Raw genomic sequence first — 16,545 nt, 5'->3', positions numbered from 1 at the left:
ATATCCTGGGCCTTTCCTGCAGGAAGCTCCCTGTGGCTGTGCCAGAGCAGCAAGGACCTGTGCTGCGTCAGCACCCAGAGCGCCCAGTCCCGGCCCTCCACCGTGCAGCTGCCCCCTGATGCTGAGATGAGGGCCTACGCCGCCTGCCAGGACGCGCTGTGGGCGCTGGACAGCCTCGGCCAGGTGTTCATCAGGACGCTGTCCTGGAGCTGCCCCACGGGGATGCACTGGACTCGGCTGGACCTTTCCCAGCTAGGTACGGCAGTCCGCATGAGCGCCCTGGCATTCTTCCTCTGCCTGTGCCCGTCCTGTGTGAGTTCTCACGCAGCCCGCATGTAAGCTGCTTGGTTTTAGAAGGGAGTGCTTACTCCTTAGGAACGGCTGTGCCTTGTCATTTTGTTAGGTGCTTTACTTTCCCCTCCCTTACAACTTGCCTTGAGTCGGTCCCCCTCTCGGGACACTTACCTGCTGTGTCCCCAAGCTCTGCACTCTCACCTCTGCTCCCGAGTCACTGCAGTCTGACCGCGTTGTTTTTGTGAGGTGTTTGCATACGCAGGTGCAGGGCTGTGCAGGCAGGCTGCACTCTGGACCCCAGGCCCAACAGAATACACAGGGCCAGACCAGACCTGTGACCCTCGAATCGATTCCGACTCAGAATGACCCTGTAGGACAGAGTAGATCTGCCTCATAAGGCTCCCGAGGAGCAGCTGGTGGATTCGAACTGCCGACCTTTTGGTTAGCAGCTGAGCTCGTAACTCCATTTCTAAGCAATTCTAGGATATGAGTTCTGATCCTATATTTGGCTTGTTACTGATAATCAAAAATAAAACTGCCTAGCATGCAGGTACAGGGTGTCCTCCCAAGTAACTAGGCTGGCCCTTGAGACGACTCACCTCATGGGAGAGGCCTCGGCTTGGCTCCTGGGGCCTGAGGCAGGTTCCTAGAAGCAGTTCAGGGAGGTAGTTTGTGTGTCTCTCCTCTCCAGCCTGGTCTTGTCTTTACACATGTTCTGACATTGGAAACATACAAAGTGGAAGCCCATCGTCTGGTGAAATAGGCCACAGCGAGCAGCCCTTGCCACGCATGTGATCTGTACAGCCTCGCAGACGGCCTTGACTTTGTAAGGTCTGGAATGTTGCTGATCTTCTCTAAGCCGGAAGCAGAAATTTCAGTGTCAAGGCTGATTGTCGCTAAGTGTCAAGTCATAAATATGGTTTGACCTTTCTTTTTCAAGACATAGTATCCGTCTCCTCTTTGCCCCTATACAAACTCCCAAGTCAGTTGCTGCTTTAAGAGTAAATAGAATTCTTAAGTTAAATGGCTGCCTGCTGAAGCCAGTTGTAGAGACTGGTTATGGAACATTGCAGTAATTTATGACAATCCTAATTTTTGGCAGAAAATCTGCATCGCTTAACAGATGTTTAAAATGCTTTCTAACATTTCATTTCCCAGGACACATAAATATGCATTATGTCAGGCATTGGAATGTGTCTTAGTCATCTAGTGCTGCTCCAACAGAAATACCACAAGTGGATGGCTTTAACAAAGAGAAATCTATTTCCTTACAGTAAAGTAAGCTAAAAGTCCAAATTCAGGGCGTCAGCTCCAGGGGAAGGCTTTCTCTCTCTCGGCCTTCTCATCCGTGTTCCCCCAGACTAGGAGCTTCTTGGTGCAGGGACCCCGGTCCAAAGGACACACTCTGCTCCTAGCACTGCTTTCTTGATGGTAGGAGGTCCCCTAACTCTCTGCTCACTTCTGTCTTTTATATCTCAAGAGATTGCCTCAGGACACAATCCAGTCTTGTAGATCCAGTCCTGCCTTAACTAACACAACTGCCACCCATCCTCCCTCATTAACATCATAGAGGCAGGATTTACAACACATAGGAAAATCACACAGTACCAGGAATCATGGCCCAGCCAAACTGACACACACATTTTTTGGGGGGACATAATTCAAACCATGACAGAATGTTTAGCAAAGTAATACTTTGTAATTTAATTCTTCTGGTCACGGCGTTAAAATATTCGGTGCCTGCTTATGCCTTTAGATAACAAATAAGGTTACATTTGCAGTAATTTGTGTGAAAAAGTGTTTTATAAACAGTAAAATACCAAATAAATGCCATTTTTTGGTTAGAAAATAAATGTTTAAAAATAATCCTAAAGGGAAAATGTATGCACTGTTGAATAGAGTAACTAGTTTAAAACTTTTTTTTTTTAATGGGAAGGAAAAAAACAAGGAAAGGAGGGACATTGCAGTGTGTCTGGCTGGGTCATGCTGGAGCAACAGCCCAGATCTCAGGGGCTTTAACAGTAACTGTTGCCGGCCTGCTCCCGGGAGTCTGTCTGCCAGTCTTCTGGCCAGTGCCCTCCGTCCGGCAGCAGAGTCCTCAGCCAGGCTGCCTGGGCCCATGGCTCCACCACTGTGGTCACTGAGGGCCCCTGCTGGTGCTTTTAGGCTTCCGTTCACTTACACTCCATCCCACTCACCCACACAGGTCATGGGCCCCACTGACTCCAGGGAACGTGCTAGGTGGTCTCTGCCATCCCCTTGACTGTCCGCTTAGAGCAGTCTCTGAAACCTGGTACATCAGGCACCTGCCTTTGCCGAAAAGCCCTCAAGGAAAGTTTGCCACCTCTGACCTGTGTCTTCAGTTCAGGGTAAGATGACTGATACACGGAGGTAAATATCCTAGCAGCCCGTTACGGTTGTTCTGAAACAATGCCCACTCCGTGTGCTGCTGAACATGCTGCTGACTGCTGACCCGGAAGGGCCGCCTGGGGGGTGTCTGTAACCAGGCGGCTCTGTTGGCACAGTCAGCCGCCGCCTGTGCTTCCTCTCCAGGCAGGTAGGGGCTCCAACGTGAGATTTGTGTTGTTTTAATTAGCATTTGTTTCTCAGCTGTTTCTGGAATTCACTGCTGAAGGTAATTTATTTTGATTGGTACAAATCTTTTAATATGCATTGCTGGAATTCCAGGGACTCAGCTTGAATTCGCTGGTTAGGCCATTTTATAAAAGATTAAAGGAAGAAAAAATGCATTTAAGTATCAGAGAAACCATCATCTTGCAGAAGCACACAGAGGAGTAGTGCTGACTCTCACGTGGTAGTGAATTAAGAGTTTGAAGTTGATGTCAGACTGAAGACACCGAACGAGAGGTCCACAGAGCGGAGTCCCAGGCCTGCTGTGTCACCTGCATCAGTGGCAGCTGTGAGAGGTGGCCAGGGCAGCACCCACCTGCCTCTGTGCACGTGTTCAGACCTGCCCTGGGGCCAGCGTCCGTCCGCCTGCCTCCCCCAGACAGCACCCCAGCCAGTGTGAGTGCCCCATTTTCCTGCTTAGAAGTCAGAGGGAGCCATCAAAACAAAACACTTCTGCTCATCAAAAGACACCGTTAAGAAAATGAAAAGGCAAGCCACAGGCTGGGAGAAAATATTTGCAATACACCTGTCTGCCAACAGACTTGTATCCAGAATATACAAAGAGCTCTAACTCGCTAATCAGAAGACAGACTGTCCAATTTTAAAAGGGTAGAAGACTTGAGCAGACACTTCACGGAAGAAGATACACAGATGCCTTATAAGCACATGAAAAGATGCTCAGCATCATCATAGTTATCAGGGACATGCAAATGCAGACCAGGACAGGATGTCCCCGCACACCTTCTAGGATGGTGACATGAGACAGCACCAGCAGACACCGAGTGTTGGTGAGGCGTGAGCAGGCAACGCCCACACCCTGCTGCTGGGGAAACTGCCCGCTTCTCTAAATGTCAAACTCACAATTACCCAATAGCCCAACAGCCCCACTCCTATGTATTTATCCAAGAAAATCACAAAAACACCTGTTCACAAAAAGCCTTCTACGAGAATGTTCATGGCAGCTTTATTCATAATACAAACACCGGAGATGGACCAAATGTCCATCCACAGATGAATGGATAAGCTAACTGTGGTATTTTCATGCAGCGAAATAACAGATAGATGATAGATTCCTGCTGTGGGCTCCGACTCATTGCGCCCTTCTGTAGAAGAGAATGAACATTGTCCCACCCTATGCCATCTTTATGATCCACCAGCATGTTTGAGTCCATCTTTGCGGTTATTGTGCCAATCCATCCCACCTTGCTGGCCCTCTGCTTCACTAAACGTTCCCTCCTAATGATGTGTCCAAAGCAAGCAAGTCAGACAATGTTCTGTTGTGATCTAGAGGGTTTTCACTGGCTAATTTTTGGAAGTAGATTTCTAGGCCTTTCTTCCTAGTCTGTCATAGTCTGAAGCTGTGCCAAAACATATCCACCATGGGTGACCCTGCTCATATTTGAAACGCCAGTGGCATAGTTTCTGGATCACAGCAACATGCAAGCTGTCACAGTACAGCAAAATAATAGATGAGTGGTGGAGTGGAATAATACTCAGCAATAAAAAGGGGTGATGCCATAGATGAATCTCACCTACATTAGGCTGAGTGAAAGAAGCCAGACACAAGAGTGTGTACCTTGTGCTTCTGTTTATGTGAAGTTCTAGAATAGGCTAAGCTAATCTATGGTGATAATAATCAGTTTATTGGTTCCCTCAGGATAGAAGGTATTGACAGGAAGGGGCTTGGACACCTTTCTGAGATGATACAGATGTTCCGTATGATAAGATGTGGGTTACCCAAGACCCTTAAGATCTGTGCATTTCCCTGGGTGTCAAGTCTGTCGGTGGGGTCATACCCAAAGATCAGAGAGAGCTGACCTAAAGTCCAGCAGGCTTGGGCTCAAACCTTAGATCCACCCCTTTTTGCTTCCGGGCTTAGCCACCTTCTGGTGCATGGGATCTTGAGCAGATCTTTTACTGTCTGAGCCTCAACTTCATGTGTAAAAACAAAAGAAAACAAAACCAAAAGGCCAGTTGCCTTTGAATCAGTTCCAACTCATGGCGACCCCATGTGTGTAAGAGTACAGCTGTGTTCCATTTCAGTGACTGATTTTTTGGAAGCAGATGGCCAGGGCTTTCTTCTGAGGTGCCTCTGGGCGGACTTGAACCTCCAACCTTTTCATTAGCAGCTAAATGCCGTAACTGTTTGCACCACCCAGGGGCCCCTTGTGTGCAAAGTGGGATCATAATAACTATACAGCGTTTTATGATGCTAGAAATGAGGACAGGTGAACCTGCCCTACACAGCTGCCCGGTAACCATTGGCTGTCACCCTCATTGCTAGGTGTAGACTATTATCAAATGTAACTTCTTGTTAAAGCCTCTTCCCATTTCCTTTCTTCTTAAAATCAATTTAATCAACAAGGAGAAATGTAAAAATAAAAACGAAAATGTTTCAGGAGGTATCTTAGTTATCCCGTGCTGCTATAGCAGAAGTACCACAAGTGGATTGCTTTAACAAACCAATATCTATTCTGTCACAGTTTAGGAAGCTAGAAGTCCAAATTCAGGGCAGCAGCTCCAGGGGAAGGCTTTCTCTCTCTGTCGGCTCTGGGGCAAGGTCCTTGTCGTCAATCTTCCCATGGATCTAGGAGTTTCTCAGTGCAGGGACTCCAGGTCCAAAGGATGCGCTCTGCTTCCAGCTCTTCTTTCTTGGTGGTAGGAGGTACTTCCCTTTTCTCCTTGCTTCTCTCTTTCATTTTTCAAAAGAGATTGACTCAAGATACAACCAAATCCTATAGATTGTGTCCTGCCTCGTTAACGTAACTACCTCTAGTCCTGCCTCATTAACATCATAGAGGTTAGGATTTACAACACATCGGATTATTACAGCAGATCACAAAATGGAAGACAACCACACAATATTGAGAATTGTAGCATAGCCAAGTTGGCACACTTTTTTGGGATACATAATTCAAACCATAACAGGAGGCTTAGATAGTTCATCTTAATTCTAATTAGAATCAAGATTACTTGTTTATATGTGTTCCTTCTCCCCAGACAGAGAATTTGCTGCCAATAGTTGTGTGTCTGATAGAGCTAGAGATCGGACCCACACTGGGATGTTCGTCCTAGTGCTTGATGGTTCAGGTCCTGTGCTGACGGCATCTGGACCACATGCCCTGGCCTGAGAGGGCCGTCATGTGGCCCCTGGAAGGTGGCAGGACACTGGAGGCCTTCATGAGTATCCTGTGTTCGAGTCTTCCCAAGCCCAGCAAAGTCTGCACATCTGGTGTGAATGGGCTAGAACAGATTGGATGAGTTGGCATCAGAGTTGTAAAAAGGGTGCCAGCTGTAAAAATGGCACAGTGTCATCAGAGGTCCTCTAATGTCACGAGGAGGGAGAGAAAATCACCATCATCAGCATCAGCCCAATTGATTCCTCTGAGGTGGAGGTCAGACGTACCTCCCCTCTCCAATCTTTTTACCAATTCTGACACCAGCCATCCTTCCTACAGCACACTCTACTTCTCTGCTGGGTTCAGTAATTTGTTGCAGTGGCCACGCAGAACTCACAGACCATACTCACAGTTACGGGGTTTATTAGGAAGTAACAGGTTACAATTCAGCATCAGGAACAACTCAGGATACAGTTCTTCAGTCAGGACAGCTTCTCAGCTGTGCCCACAGGAAGACCTCTAGGCCCATGGTTCTGCTGCTGCCATTTCTCTGCCACCACTTCTCGCCGTCTCACACTGTCTTTGGTGTTAACAGCTCTGTCCTTGTCTCCTGGGTCTAGGAGGTTCTCAGCACAGGGACCCCCAGGTCCAAAGGACGCACTCCACACCTGACTCTGCTTTCTTGGTGGTAGTGAGGTTCCCCTCTGCTCTGGGATGGCTCATTTTAAGCCTAGCAGGATGGCAAAACTGACCAATACCCTCATTAGGGTTCCATACATCTTATTTGCATGGTCCCACCCCCACAGATGCACTTGCATTATTAGCATTGATGTCCAGTCCCCTTGGTAGGCCATAAACACCTTATTTACATAGTCCCACCCAACCATTTTGTAGGAGTCACAAGACCATGGCAAGAAAAGCCATATAAAAGTGATCCATCACACTGCAAACTTTCACCCCAAAGTGCTATCTCCTCATTCTCTTTAAAGTATAGAATCAAAGTTCACGGAAGTGATTACAATATCTGTACTTTTCCTCTGTCTACAGGAGCTATAAAGCTGACAAGCTTGGCATGTGGAAATCAGCACATCTGGGCCTGTGATTCCAGGGGTGGTGTTTACTTTCGCGTCGGAACCCAGCCTCTCAACCCCAGTCTGATGCTTCCTGCCTGGATAATGATTGAGCCACCTGTCCAGGTAAAGAAAAGTTCACTGATAGGGACTTGCTCTTCAGTAAGGCTGAAGTTGTTAGGGTGCTGTTGTTGGGAAACAGGGACGACCGCCTTTTACGTGGGCTTCCCAGCAAAGAGGGGGAGGCACGTGCCCAGGGCAAGGCCTGCTCACAGTCAACACACTCTCATTCATCAGCATGCCAGAATTGGAATCTGAGGTCTGTGAAGTATAGAGCCAAACAGATCTTCAAAGATTTTCTGAGCCAACACTCAAATAAAAACACTTAGTTTCTGTTGTTTTACAAAATGAACGTTATTTAAAATAGGAAAAACAGTAACCAAAAGTATAAAGGAGAAAGTGAGGGTCATGTAAAATCTTGTAATCTGGAGAGAACCTATTATCGTCATTTTGTGAGTGCCTTCCCTGGTTCGTCAGAGACATTCTACTTCCTGCCCACCCTGACCCCCAGCCCTGGCCATAGGGGTTTTTTCTCTCGACTGTTCCACCACTCAGATCAGAAGACTGATTTTAGTGCACTCTGGTGGTGCAGTGGTTAAGAGCTCAGCTGCTAACCAAAAGGTCGGCAGTTAGAATCCACGAGCCACTCCTTGGAAACCCTATGGAGCAGTTCTACTCTGTCCTATAGGGTTACTATGAGTCAGAATTGACTTGATGGAAATGGGTGTGTTAGTCACTCTTAAAGACCTACTAGGCTAGGCTGCTGTCATGGTTTGAATTATGTCCCCCAAAAAATGTGTGTATCAGTTTGGCTAGGCCATGATTCCTGGTACTGTGTGATTATTTCCTGTATGTTGTAAACCTGCCTCTATAATGTTAAAGAGGGAGGATGAGTAGCAGTTGTGTTAGTAAGGCAGGACCTGATCTACAAGACTGGATTGTGCCCTGAGGCAATCTCTTGAGATATAAAAGCCAGAAGTGAGCAGTGAGACAGGGGGACCTCCTACCATCAAGAAAGCAGTGCCAGGAGCAGAGAGTGTCCTTTGGATAGGGGTCCGTGTGCTGAGAAGCTCCTAGTCCAGGGGAACACTGATGGAAAGGCCAACAGAGAGAGAGAGACTTCCCCTGGAGCTGACACCCTGAATTTGGACTTTTAGCCTATTTTGACTGTGAGGAAATAAACTTCTCTTTGTTAAAGCCATCCACTTGTGGTATTTCTGTTACAGCAGCACTAGATGACTAAGACAGCTGCCATGCTAAGCATATTTCTATTTAAAATGTGTAATTAGGAGGCTGTATCTTAATGAGTTATTTGCTCAAGCTCCTGCAAATCCTTGTTCTGTGATGTTGGTGGAGAATATATGAAGTTGCCATGTTTGGAGGCAGCAGTAGAGCAGGAATGGTTAGTCCTTGAACAGTGAATCCTTACATGGTATCTTAGTTATCTAGTGCTGTTATAACAGAAATACCACAAGTGGATGGCTTTAACAAACAGAAATTTATTCTCACAGTTTAGGAGGTGAGAAGTCTGAATTCAGGGTGCCGTCTCCAGGGGAAGGCTTTTGCTCTCTGTCGGCTCTGAGGGAAGGTCCTTGTCATCAGTCTTCCCCTGGGTCTATGAGCTTCTCAGCGCTGGGACGCCATATCCAAAGGATGCGCTCCACTCCCAGCACTTCTTTCTTGGTGGTTATGAGGTCCCTCTCCTCTCTGCTCAATTCTCTCTTTTATATCTCAAGATACAAAAGAGATTGACTCAAGATACAAACTAATCCTGTAGATTGAGTCCTGCCTCATTAACATCAAAGAGGTTAGGATTTACAACACATAGGATAATCACAGCAGATCACAGAACGGTGGACAGCCACACAATGCTAGGAATCACGGCCTAGCCAAGTTGATACGTTTTGGGGGGACACAATTCAGTCTGTAACACATGGAAACAGGAAAGTCAAGGATTTGGGTAAATGCCTGTGTTCATGACTTCTATGTTTTGGGCATCACAAGCCATCAGATGGAACTGGGGCAACAGGTACAGGGCTGATCATGAGGGACACCTGGTCCTGCCCATCAGCGATGGGGTATGTGTTGGGAGACCCCGGAATTGAAGTCAGGAGTCTGGTCAGAATTCTGTTTGGACAACTTATTAAAGGTCTTGACCACAGGAGGACCACCACGTCCTCACTGGCGGGTCTTCCTCCTTTGCAAGGCTATCAGGAGAGTAATTAGAATGATACCTATGAGGGTACCACGTGGATTATAAAGTACCCTGCAAACATGAGGTTATACCTAATGAACTACAATGCTTCATTTCTCGTCTGCACACAGTGGCGTACCAACAGTGGCATAGTGGGAGCAGGCCAGCCAGCAGGGAGGAACACTCTTATCACTGACATTGTTTACATTGCTGGTGCACAGTGATGATGAAAAGCAAGCCAACTTGGAGTGAGTTTCAGTATGATTTTTAAATTCTCTTCAGACAAGGCACTTTCTTGTTGCCTATATCCAAGTATACTCCTTTAGTACATCACTGTCTACATATTCCTTTTTTTTTAATAACAGCTTTATATTATTTTTTAAGAGACATGCAATTCATATACCACAGAATTCACCCTTCTGAATTACACCATTCGGTGCTTTTTAGTATATTCACAGCATTGTGCAACAATCACTACTATCTAATTCTAGAACATTTCTATCACCCTAAAAGGAAACCCTATACCCGTTAACAATCACAGTCACTCCCGCATCCCTGCCATTCCCCCCAGTGCTTACCAGTGACTAATCTGCTTTTGTCTCTATGGATTTGCCTGTACTGGACATTTCATATAAATTGAATCATGTGTGGCTTTTTGTGTCTAGCTTCTTTTACTTAGCATAGTGTTTTCAGAGTTCATCCACGTTGTAACAAGTATCAGAATCCTTTTTATGGCTGAATAATATTCCATCGTATGGATATACCACATTTGCTTATCCATTCATTCATTGATGGATATTTGGATTGTTTCTGTTTTTTCACTATTATAAATAATGCTGCTATGAGCATTCGTGTGTAAGTTTTTATGTGTACATATGTTCTCATTTCTCTTGGATATATACTTATGAGTAGAATTGCTGGATCATATGGCAACTCTGTGTTTAACTTTTTGAGGAACTGCCAAATTGTTTTCTACACCACACCATTTTATATTCCCACCATCAGTGTATGAGAGTTCAGTTTCTCCACATCCTTGCCAGTGCTTGTTATTGTCCAATTTTTTTTATCATAGCCATCCTACTGAGTATGATCTGGCATCTCATTGTGGTTTCAATTTGCATTTCCCTGATGATTAATGATGTTGAGCATCTTTTCATGTGCTTGTTGGCCATTTGTATATCTTCTTTGGAGAAGGCTATTCAAATCCTTTACCCATTTTTTAATTTAAATTATAGTGAGAATACCCGTACCCGTTGCTGTCAAGTCGATTCCGACTCATAGTGATCCTACATGACAGAATAGAACTGTCCCATAGGGCTTTCAGGGAGCGGCCGGCGGATTTGAACTGTCGACCTTTTGGTTAGTAGCCGAGCTCTTAACCACTATGCCACCAGGGCTCCGTGGTGAGAATATGCACACCAAAACATTTACCAATTAAACATTTTCTACATGTAAAATTCAGTGACATTGATTACATTCTTCAGACTGTTCTTTGCCCATTTTTTAATTGCGTTGTCTTTACTGTTGAGTTGTAAGAGCTCTTTATATGTTCTCGATGTTGTTGTTGTTAGTTGCTGTCAAGTTGGCTCTGACTCATGGTGCCCTTACGTATAACAGAACAAAATGTTGCCCAGTCCCGAGCCATCTTCATGATCACTGGTATATTTGAACCCATTATTGTGGCTGTTTTGTCAGTCTGTCTCATTGAGGGTTTCCCTCATTTTCACTGACCCTCTACTAAACATAATGTCCTTTTCTAGTAAATATTCGGGATACTAGACTCCTATCAGATATATGATTTATAAATATTTTCTCCCACTTTGTTGATCATCTTTTCAATTTCTTGATTGTGTCCTTTAATGCACAAAGATTTAAATTTTGATTAAGTCAAATTTATCTGTTTTTTTCTTTTGTTACTTATGCGTTTCTTGTCAAGTTTAAGAAATCATTGCTTAATCCAAGATCACAAAGATTTACATCTATATTTTCTTCTAGGAGTCTCATAGTTGAATCTCTTACAGTTTAGGTTTTAGATCCATTTTGAGTTAATTTTTATATATCATGTGAGGTAGGGGTCTAAATTCATTCTTTTGCATGTGGATATCCACTTGCTGCAGCACCATTTGTTGAAAGACTACTCTTCAGGGGACACAGTCATGAAGGCTTCTTAGCCATAACCATATACCTCCAGGGACTTGAGAGCTAGGGACCATAGTCTCAGGGGACATCTCGGTCAGTTGACATATCATAATCCATGTAGACAATGGTCTACATCCTACCTTGGTAAGTGACTGGGGTCTTAAAAGCTCACGAGTGGCCATCTAAGATACAACAATTGGTCTCTTCCTGTCTGGAGCAAAGAAGAGTGAAGAAAACCAAAGACTCAAGGAAACAATTAGTCCAAAGGACTAATGGACCACATGAACCATGGCCTCCACTAGCCTGAGACCAGAAGAGCTAAATGGTGCCCAGCTACCACTGCCGACCACTCTTACCGGGACTGTAATAGTAGGTCATGGACAGAGTGGGAGAGAAAGTAGAACAAAATTCAAACTCATAAATAAGACCAGGCTTACTGGTCTTACAGAGACTGGTAGAACCCCTGAGACTATAGCCCTTAGACACCCTTCAAACTTGGAACTGAAATCACTCCTGGCGATCACATTATAGCCATACAATAGACAGGCCTATAAAATCAGCAGTAACACCAGTGAGGAATGTACACCTCGGAACAATCAACTATACAGGACCTAAAGGGCAGCTTTTGCCCAAAAGCAAAGTTCAGAAGGACAGTAGGAGCAGGAAAGCTGGGTGAATGGACATGGGGAACCCAGGGAGGAAGTGGGGAGAGTACTGACACAGTCAGGGTTTTGCAACCAATGTCATGAAACAAGCTGTGTATAAATTGTTGAATGGGAAACTAATTTGCTCTGTAAACTTTCACCTAAACAATAAAATGTTCAAAAAACAAACAAAAAAAAGACTTTTCTTTCCCCACTAAATTACATTTTCTTGGTACCCTTGTCAAAAACCAACTAACCATAAAGGTAGGCGTGTACTTCTGTACTCTGATCTCTATGCCGTTGATGTATTTTTCTGTCCTTATGCTGGTATCACATCGTCCTGGTAAATATTTTGAAGTTAGAAGTGTGAGTCCTCCAAATGTACTCTTTCAAGATTGTTTGGCCTATTCTGCATCCCTTGAATTTCCATACAAATTTTAGAATGAGCTTGTCAATAGCTGCAGAAAAAGCCAGCTGGAGTCTCGATAGAGATTGCATTGGGTCTGTAGATCAATTCGGAGAGTATTACCATCTTAACAGTTTTGTCTTCCAGTCTATGAACGTGGGATGTCTTTTCTTTAATTTCTTTTAATGTTTTGTAGTTTTCAGAGTATAAGTTTTGTAATTCTTTTGTTAAATTTATTCCTAAGTATTTTCTTCTTTTCGATACTATTGTAAATGGAATTTTTTTCTTAATTTCATTTTCAGATTATTCATTGCTATTATTTAGAAGTACAGTTGATTTTTGTGTGTTGAACCTTGCTAAACTTGACTATTAGTTCTTACAGTTTTTTTGTATATCCCGTAGGATTTGCTACATAGACAATCTTGTCATCTACAAATACAGATAATTTTACTTATTGCTTTCCAGTCTGGATGCCTTTTATTTCATTTTCTTGCCTCACTGCCCTGACTACACCTGCCAGTACAACATCGAATAGAAGTGGCAAGAAAGGACATCTTTGTCTTGTTCCTGATCTTAGGGGAAAGCATCCAGTGTTTCACTATTAAGTATGATGTTAGCTGTCGGGTTTTCGTAGATGCCATCTATCAGGTTGAGGAAGTTTCCTTCTGTTTCCAGCTTGTTGAGTGTTTTTATCATGAAGGAGGATTGGATTTTATCAAATGTTGTTTCTGTGTCTATTAAGATGATCCTGTGGTACTTGCCCTTTAATAATGTGATGTATTAAATTGATTGATATTCTGATGTTTAAAGCAACCTTGCATCCTTAAGGTTAATCCCTCTTGGTCATAGTATGTAATTCTTGTATATATAGTTGCTGGATTCAATTTACTAGTATTTTGTTGAGGATTTTTGTGTTTATATTCACTGAAGGATATTTGTCTGCAGTGATTTCCCCTTGTGATGTCTTTGTCTTGTTTTGCTATCAGGGTAATAGTGGCCTCATAGAATGAATTAGGGATGTTTCCTCCTCTTCTGTTTTTGGAAGAGTTTGGGAGGGTTTGGTGTTAATTCTTTCTTGAATATTTGGTAAAATTCACCAGTGAAATCATCTGGGCTTGGGCTCTTCTTTGTGGGAAGTTTTTTTGATGACTAATTCAATCTCCTTATTATAGGTCTACTCAGAATTTTTTATTTCTTCTTGAGTCAGTTTCAGTGGTTTATGTCTTTCAAGAAATTTATCCACTTCACATAGGTTATCTAACTTATCGGCATACAGTTGTTCATAGCATTCCATTATAATCTTTTTTGTTTCTCTAAGATCGATAGTGATGTCCTCTCATTTCTGAGTTTTTTAGTAATTTCAGTCTTCTCTCTTTTTTTCTTGATTATTTTAGCTTAAAGATTTGTCAATTTTCTTGATATTTCAAAGAACCAGCTTTTGGCTTGTTGATTTTCTCTATTCTCTGTCCATTAATTTCCCCTCTAATCTTTATTATTTCTCCTATGTGTCTTTTGCACAGTGCTTTGCCTGATGGTGATTTTTCTCTGATGGCTCCAAGCATTCTTTGTCCAGCAGAGACACTGGTCCTTGGGGCCATATGGTGCCCTGGCACCAGCTACACCATGATTAGTGAAGGGCTGTGGAGAGGAGTGGGGGCCACAGGCTGTGGGGCTGAGCTCTGGTGAGTGGGTCTGAGCACGCTGTGCCAATCTCCCCCATTTCCCATCAGGCCAAAGGCCAGGGCCTAGCAAGTGGGCCCAGGCAGTGACCGCCAGGCAGGGGGCCTGGGCCAGCACCTCACCTCTGCACATGGGCATTTGTCGGCAACAACAGGGCTACCCAGGCACCTGGCAGAGATGTGGCCCAGCGATAGCATTACGTTGAGTACTGCATGAAACCCCAGATTCCTATTCCTTGTTCTTTTAGATTCTAGAGTAACTTCTAGAAAGCAAAACTAACGTTGGAGGAACAAAGCACTGCTGGGAGTACTCTGCTGGCTATAGTGATCTGAAGCCTTGCCCACGAAAATGGCCAAAATTGAGCAAAGTCCCACAAAAGGGCCTCAGAGCTGTGCTCTGAATCAAGTAGTGATTGCTGAATGGGCTGTTAAACATTAACTGCTTCAGGGAGTTCCTGCTGACTAGGACTGTGTTTCCTTACTCTTGTAGTGTACTGGAGAAAAAGTGCACTTTGCCAAGGAACTTGGAGGGACAGAATACTTTTTAAACTAGTTCCTCCTGGGAGGAAGTAGCTTTGCATGTGCACTGACCTTTATACTGCACTTCCCAAACCCTGCCCACCCTTCTCTTTCTACTCCGGAGGTGGAAGGTTGGGGGAGTCCTCCCCACTTTTTTTCTATCCTGGGGGATGGGAGATCAGAGTCCTCCCCACTTTCTACCCCAAGGGGAGGTGAAACGTGAGGGGAGTCCTCCCCACTTTCTGCCCCAGGGGGAGGTGAAAGGTTGGGGGAGTCCTCCCCACTTTGTTTCTACTCTGGCGGGGGTGGGAGTGGAAGGTCGGGGGAGCTTTCCCCAATTTGTTTCTACCCTGGTGGGTGAAGGCTGGGGGAGTCCTCCCCACTTTGCAGAGGAAACGTTTCACTCACAGCAGCTACAGGAGTTGCCCAGCATCACAGCATGAGCATGGCCAAGCTGAGCCTGGGACCCAGGCTGCCGACCCCTTGCCCATAGTGGCCCCGGGTGGCTGGGACTGGCAGGTGCTGCTGCTGAGCTGCACCTGGGTGGGGTTTGTGCTGTGAGCATATCTTTGCACCCAGTCTACATGGACCCAGTCTACATGACCACTGGGCGGTGCTGTCACGCCCCAGCACCAGCTCACAGAGGCTCTGGCCTCATAGCCAGCAGGTGGCACAGCTGGGACACAAACTCAGTGTGTGACACCTCCTGTGGCCCCGAGGACCAGGCCCTGGGCCAGACACTAACTGCGGGAGCTGTAGTGGAGCGCCACGCCGCCATGGAGTGTCACGTGCTCAGTGACCCCACACGTGGCTCAGGACAAAGCCCTTGAGTCTTAGAACCACAGGAAGTCCCTGAGAAGACGGGGCCAGGAGCAGGAGGGAGGTGAGGGCTTACTGGAAGGATCTGGAGAGTCAGGATGATTTAGTTGAATCCATGTGTTAGAAAGTAATGGGCTTTCCACGTTTTCATCATCATCTGCATCTTCCTGCTTCAGTTTGTTTATCCTTCATCTTGAGCCTCTTGATCTTCACGTTGGATGTTTGCAGTTGAAACAGAAATGGAAGTGGGTGGGAGACAGCTTCATGCTAAAGGGCACATGAAATGAAGCCACAGAAATTGTTTAAAATTAGCAGTGGCTTTTCGATTTATTTTTGTTTTCCATTCTCTTCTCTAGTAAAACCGCCCCCCTATAGTAGTTTTGGAGTGAATTTTTAACAAAGTACTCAAAACAAATGACTCAGTTTTCTGACTGCTAACATTTGGAAGGCTTTGGAGAAAATATTTGTAGTTGTCTTTTGCATCTTACAAGTTTGGAGCTTGCTCCTTCTGTTAGAGAATGTTCTGTACGGATTACAGGTGCCTGTAACACATCATGGCCATGCAGTGGTCAGAGCACCATGGCCTCTGCACTGTGGGCATGCAGTGTTCTGGGCACCGTAATCTCCATGCCATGGACACAGAGTGGTCAGGGCACGTGGACTCTGCACCATGGATGTGTGGTGGTCCGGGCACTGTGGCCTCCGTGCCTTGGCCGTACAGTGGTAAGGGCACCATGGCCTCATGGTGGGTCAGAGCACTGTGGCCTCGTGCTAGGTGGGCAAGTGGAAGAAGGGCACAGTCACGCTCCACTCCAGCTTGACTCCACTCCTTCTTTTGCTATTTGCCACCCTGTCTGGCGCACGCTTCCTTCTATCCACCCTCTGTCTCTGGAACAGGCCCTGCTCCCTCCTCAGCCCCACGTGCAGGGCCCTATGTGCTCAGGGCTCTGCCTTAGCCACCTCTTCTGTTG

General features: G+C 45.3%; 1 protein-coding gene across 1 annotated transcript in view; it reads left to right on the top strand.

Moving 5' to 3' along the window:
* TECPR2 (tectonin beta-propeller repeat containing 2) overlaps positions 1-16,545 on the top strand; it is a 111,841-nt gene that overhangs the window by 74,942 nt on the left and 20,354 nt on the right. Inside the window, exons 16-17 of the mRNA XM_004376710.2 lie at positions 23-256; positions 7,092-7,240. Coding sequence (XP_004376767.1) covers positions 23-256; positions 7,092-7,240 — 383 coding nt within the window. The remainder of the gene's footprint in view (positions 1-22; positions 257-7,091; positions 7,241-16,545) is intronic.

This window comes from Trichechus manatus, unplaced genomic scaffold (genome assembly GCF_000243295.1).
Source record: "Trichechus manatus latirostris isolate Lorelei unplaced genomic scaffold, TriManLat1.0 scaffold00045, whole genome shotgun sequence".
NCBI classification, from domain to species: Eukaryota; Metazoa; Chordata; class Mammalia; order Sirenia; family Trichechidae; genus Trichechus; species Trichechus manatus.
Note: the sequence above shows the minus strand (reverse complement) of the source record. Positions and strands in the feature narration are given on the sequence as shown.